We start from the raw sequence: 6,094 nt of genomic DNA on the forward strand, positions 1-6,094 counted from the left end.
TAATAAAATTGATCGCTGTTGTTTCCTTCTATTAGCGTGCCGTTGACAATAACGTATATACACGACGGATATTTCTGAGTACCTGCGTTACTTTTTCGAGCCATACACCGTGAAAAAAATGTTCTGCGTTTTAGTAAATATTAGCACACAATTATTTGCATACAACTGTGACACCATTTACTAAAATAAAGAAAAGTTTCCTTTTTATTAATATATGTGTATTCAGTAAGAAAAAAAATATACTAATAAAAAAGAAAATTTTCTTTATTTTACTAAATGGAGTCACAATTGTATGCAAACTAATATTTACTAAAATACAGAAAACTTTTTTCTCAGTGACTGATATATATAACTTTATCATTTTTTTACACAACTATTTAATTTCTTTCATTCTTTTTCCAAGAAATCATCTCCCCGTTGTATTCCTCCTTGATATTTTATCTCATACGTTTCTCAATGCGAAGTATCAATTTCCGCTTCATCTTTATTCGAAGTAATCTCGAATGGCATTTCACCCTCGTTCGTCGTCCTCAGTCTCCTGTCTCGTCGGTAAAGAAATTGATCCACGTATCCCCCATCTTCTTCATTCTCACATATTCTTTCCTCACACTCGTATACTTCTACGTTATCTTCATTGTCCACCAAGACTTTTTGCCAAATAAATTCAACGCACGAGTTTATAACCTGCATAAATGCCGGACTCAAATCCTTCTTCAAAAAAGGCACGAAGTACATATTCAATCTTCTTTGAAAAGTTGGCGACCTTACTACATCGTTCGCAACTGTACTCGCGTACAGTTTGTAAGGTCTTGCTTCGTCAAAGTGATAATGCAAATACATTATCACGTCATGAATGTCATAAGTGTAAACATCTTTCACGTTGTGCATTGTCAATTCAATTAAAGTAACATCATTGTTGTGACACACGCAGCCGTTTCGAATCTTTGACAATAAAATCTGAAAACAAATTTTATTTTTAATTAACTTATATATATTAGTAAATAGGTGAACCATAAATATAATTATTGTAATAAAAATAACATTTTAAATAGTACATTTTTAATGTTAAGAAATAAGCAAATTACAATTAGCAAATATATTTCGTTTCTTATATCAACAGTTCTATTTTAATCACCTTCAGCTCATTGATCTGTTGCAAGCGACAAAAGTAGCAATCGATGTTGCGCTTGCAACTCTTTAAAAAGTGCTTCACATTATTCAAATTGTCAATAGGGTATTGCCATAATATGCTGTTCACATTGATGCAGTCAGGTAAGACACATTTTCCTAACTTTCCACGGCCCTTGTCGTCCACCAATATCTCTATCGTGTACAAATCACTCTTCACGATATTCTCTGAGTTAGGTATTTCGAAAATAAATCTTGAATCTCGTTTGAAATTGATGCACTGTACTTTCGCAAACTGATAAATATTGCGGCACAATTCCGTTTGTACGTCCGGCTTGTCACGAGATACCGCCGCGCCTTCGCCACTGTACAATTTTGATGATTCTTTTGTGACTTGGGATTGCTCGACTTTGGGAGTCTCAATCGTACTTTCCAGCAGAGAAATATACATTTTCAACATAGAGATCGTTTCTAACAGTTCATACCTTGTTCCCGGGCTGGACGATTCTAAATGAATAAAATATCTACGTTTAAATTTAACAATTTATATCACATATATATTATATTACAATTTATTAAGCTTACGTTATATAAAATATCAATTTATTGACACCATAAGATTCTATATCACAGAAATAGAGTATCACAAAATAAAAGATTTATTACAAAAATTAAATTCAATACTTCGTCAAATTTATTAACTAATATTATATTTGTTTAAAGTATTTTATAAAGTATTTAGTTAAATATAATTTTACGAGAGCATACGATTTATTATAAATTCTCTTTATATATAAAAATAAAAATAAATACCTGAACTGTTGGAATTATCATATTCCATCGTGTCCAACGAATATATCAGCTTTATTCTTTTCTTGCAATTATAAATATAAATACATAAAAATGTAATATTTACTTATTAACCAAGCAATCGATTTCGCATAGGTCTAACAATAAAAGCAAGTATAAGATTCTTCTTTTACAATGCTTTTATTCACTGGACATAACGCAAATACATTTTTGTAAAGAGAACACACAAAATAATAATTTATATAAGAATAAACTTGCAATATAAATTTATAATACATATATATATATGTATAATATGTGTTGAGTATCTCAAAACGAATATTACACTGTGAATTCTTAATTCGCCAAGGCGACTCGTGCTTATGTGTATGTTATTCAAGAAAGGTGAAATTCTCAAACAAATATATATACATGTATATAAACTTATTTCACGATGAGGTATTTATCATATCGAATAAGATTTCAACTTCTCTAGTTTGATTTTTCTTACAATAGAAATAGAGAGAAAAGAAAGAAAAAGAATTCAAATTAAAAAGCTTTCAATATATGCTTGGTCTCAATATATTGTATACACTATGCTTTCTATATATGTAACTTATAGCGACACTCATATAAATCTGAAACGGTTAAAATAATAATTTTAATATTAAATAGCAAAAATATATCATATGTATAGAAACTGATACTCTCTTTAATATAAAAAATGAAAACTAGTATAGATAAATAAACGGAGTAAAAGAATGAGAAAGAAAAACCAAATAATTATGAAAATTGATTGCAATAAACTCCGCTCTCCAGCAGAAAAAAATCTAATGTGCGCCAATTAACATATTAAATGTGAAAAGATAAGAAATAATTAAAAGAATGAGGAAATTTTTACACAGAGATGTCCGTAACACTTTTTACGTTTGTCTATTTTTTAAATTATTTTAATATTATTCTATGACTTTTTTCAGCAACATAACTTTTGCTTGTCTTTAACGACTAGTTATATTTGTACAACTTATGTCCTCTATGACACAATTTTCTCTTATGTCTTCTAAAAATATCTTTGCTTCTTTGACATTATGTTTCCATTTCCTTTTCATCCGAAGCTAGCTCCTCATTTCCATTTTCCATGCTATCGTTTTGAGCCTCATTTCCATTACTCCTCGTCAAATTATCGCCTCGATAAAGATATTGTATCATAATTCCCGTATTCTCGTTAACCGAATCATCATCGTAGATTTCTATGTCATCTTCGTCATCCTGCTCCACAAATATGTCCCATGCAAATTCGTTTTGGAATTCACTAAGCTGCAGCAACGCCGAAGTCAAATCCATCTTCAGGAAAGGTTCGAAATACTTATTAAATCTTCTAATTAAAGTCGGCGACGCTATTTCGCTTTCATCTACAGTCGTGGACAATTTGTAAGGCCTCGTTTCATCAAGATTATAGTGCAAATAAAGTATAATGTCATACAATTTTGTGATGTTTATATCTCTTATTCCCAACATTGTTAACTCGATTAAACTAACATCAGAATTGTAACATATATAAGCATGTTCAGCTTCTAAAAATAATTTCTAAAAAATAAAAAAGTACTAATTAACTTATTATATATATTAATAAGTAAATCTTTCCCATCCTATTAACAGTGCATTTTACTGAAGCGTTAAGTCATAAATATTTGACAGATATTTTATTTTATTCTAATAATTATTTAATTACCTTCACTTCGTCGGCCTGTTTTAGACGGGAAAAGTAGCAATCGATATGGTGCTTACAGCTCTTCAAAAAGTGCTTTACATTATTCAAATTGTCAATACGATATTGCGATAACATGTTACGTACATCGATAAAGTTAGGCAGTACACATTTTCCTAATTTTCCGTGGCCATCGTCGTCTATCAATATCTCTATCGCGTACAGACCTTTTTTTGCAATATCCTTGGAGTTAGACATTTCAAAGACAAATTTCGAATTCTGCTCGATTTTTATACACGGCATTCCCGTGAACTGGGAAATATCGCGGCACAATTCCGTGCTCCAATTCCGGCGCGATTGCACATCTGACATCATGGCTCCGTTACTCGACAGTTTTGATTGTATATTTGCTAATTGCGATCGTCCGAATTTCAAAGCTTTAATCGTGGTTTCCAGCATAGAAACATATATCTTCAATATAGCAATCTTTTCCAATATATCTCCATTCTTCTGATTAGACAACTCTAAATAACAAAAAATTTCTCATTTGAATAAGAAATCGTATCGTATATTTCAATTTATTATAAAGCGTACATTACAGAAACAAAAATTTTGAAATCTTAAAATTCTTTAGCAATAACAATAAATAAAAGGAAAAAAACATTCTCTTATAAAAATTAAATCTAAAACTTTGTCATACATTTATTGATCATTGTTATACTCGTATGAAAATTTTACGAAATATTTAGTTAAATAAAATTGTATATAAACAAAACATTTATTTTAAACTTGAACTTTATTTTGAGAGTAAAAGAGAAATTATACCTGCATTGGTAGAATTATTATCTATTTCCATGTCCAACGAAGATACAATCCTTATTCTTCTTACAATTAAATAAAGATATTATATAACAAATGATATGTACTTTCTACCTAATTTTAATTAAATTTTGCTTTTATGTCTAAGAGTAAATACAAGTTGCTTTTATCCACTTATTTGTTCAACGCACCGAGTATAACAAACATAGAATTGCCAACGTACATTCGACAAAATATCCAGAGTTCGTGTTTATATGTGTATTATTCAAGAAAGATGATGTTTACAAACAAAAATAAATTCGTTACACGATACTATAACCCTATTATTAGACAGTCTATTTTATTTACATTTAATATTTTATTCTTCTCACAAAAACTTGAAAATATAAGAATTAAAGTACAAATACTAAATAGTGAAAAACACAAAAACTTGTTAATAAAACAAAAATAAAAAAGTTAGTTATAAGACCTGCCTGTGTGATATGAGAGAGAGTTATCAAAAAAGTGTCTTGAGCAACGCTCTGCTCTTGTCTGGTCTTTTTGATCAGCCTGTTGTGAGCTAGACAAGGCGAAGAGAGGAACTTGGGACTTCTGTCTCATATCGCTCGCCTACCGTGGATTTCTATAGCTCTCCGTTCCCGTTCCAGTTTGCATATATTTCAGTAGGTTTCAACCAAAAATGTAGTATATCTATTGGTTGAACCACGGAAGACCGTGGGTTGAACCAACAGTCATGATGCATAAATAACTAGACGCGATGTGTTTCGCTATTATCTGACATCAAACGTGACTAACTTCAGGTAGGAATCCTCTAGGGATCCCTCATTCCAGGTAGGGATCCCTAACTTCAGGTAGAAGGCATTAGTTTGTTTTAGCTGAACTTCTTGCACAATTCATCTTTTCTCTTTTTCTCTCCAACATGAAAAGAAAAAAAAGAAAGATGAACCGTGCAAGAAATTCAGCTAAAACGAACAGGCCTATTATTGACGCCGAGTGTATGTACCATACATCTTATCACTTTCAGGGAGTCAATCATGCATCTTGAAAAAAGGTGAAAATTACTAGATTTCGACCAATAAAATCGTAGATATTCTAGTGAATTTCCTCACTTTTGTAATTTCTACCTCTTTTCAAGATACACGATAGATCCCCAGGTCCATGTATTTCGTGGTAGTTGGCAGTCGAGTATATGTAAAATATACATATATAAACGTGGACGTTGACTCACACAGAAGTGTGCACTCACCGACCACACGTTCCAACATTCTTTCTCTCTCGTGATTTTTTCATTTTGGACGGAAAAATCAAGTCTACTTCGCTGATAAACAGTAAGTAATAAATTGGCACAAATTATAAGTTTTTTAAATTAATATTTTAGTCAATTTTGGGTCAAATTTCCAGTAATATTTTCTAGTCTCTGTATTCCTTTGTTTGACTTCGTTTGACTACAATTAATGCTATAATCTGCATCAAAAACTGAAATAAAAGATACATTAAATAAAGTAAAAAATACATTTTAAAAAATCTGACAATGAGTCATTTTCAATCAAATTAAGCGTAAATTTAGCAAACGTGAGCAATATAAATCTTACAATTTTTTGCTTTTTTTTGGTGCTCGCGATATATCTCAGATTTACAAAGAAACACACA

The 6,094-nt window shown here is 30.7% G+C and overlaps 2 protein-coding genes across 2 annotated transcripts; both read right to left on the minus strand.

Annotated features, from left to right (window-relative positions):
* Positions 1-453: 453 nt before the first annotated feature.
* Positions 454-2,360, minus strand: LOC112468247. The gene is made up of 4 exons (XM_025037365.1): positions 1,942-2,360; positions 1,614-1,635; positions 1,136-1,493; positions 454-957 (listed from the first exon to the last, which is right to left on the minus strand). Exons 1-4 carry the CDS (start codon positions 1,967-1,969, stop codon positions 454-456), a joined length of 912 nt encoding a protein of 303 aa, XP_024893133.1. The 5' UTR covers positions 1,970-2,360.
* Positions 2,361-3,003: 643 nt separating this feature from the next.
* LOC112468248 lies at positions 3,004-4,515 on the minus strand. The gene is made up of 3 exons (XM_025037366.1): positions 4,451-4,515; positions 3,650-4,149; positions 3,004-3,504 (listed from the first exon to the last, which is right to left on the minus strand). Exons 1-3 carry the CDS (start codon positions 4,479-4,481, stop codon positions 3,004-3,006), a joined length of 1,032 nt encoding a protein of 343 aa, XP_024893134.1. The 5' UTR covers positions 4,482-4,515.
* Positions 4,516-6,094: the final 1,579 nt, after the last annotated feature.

Source organism: Temnothorax curvispinosus, unplaced genomic scaffold (assembly GCF_003070985.1).
Source record: "Temnothorax curvispinosus isolate PA1 unplaced genomic scaffold, ASM307098v1 QBEX01018237.1, whole genome shotgun sequence".
NCBI lineage: Eukaryota > Metazoa > Arthropoda > Insecta > Hymenoptera > Formicidae > Temnothorax > Temnothorax curvispinosus.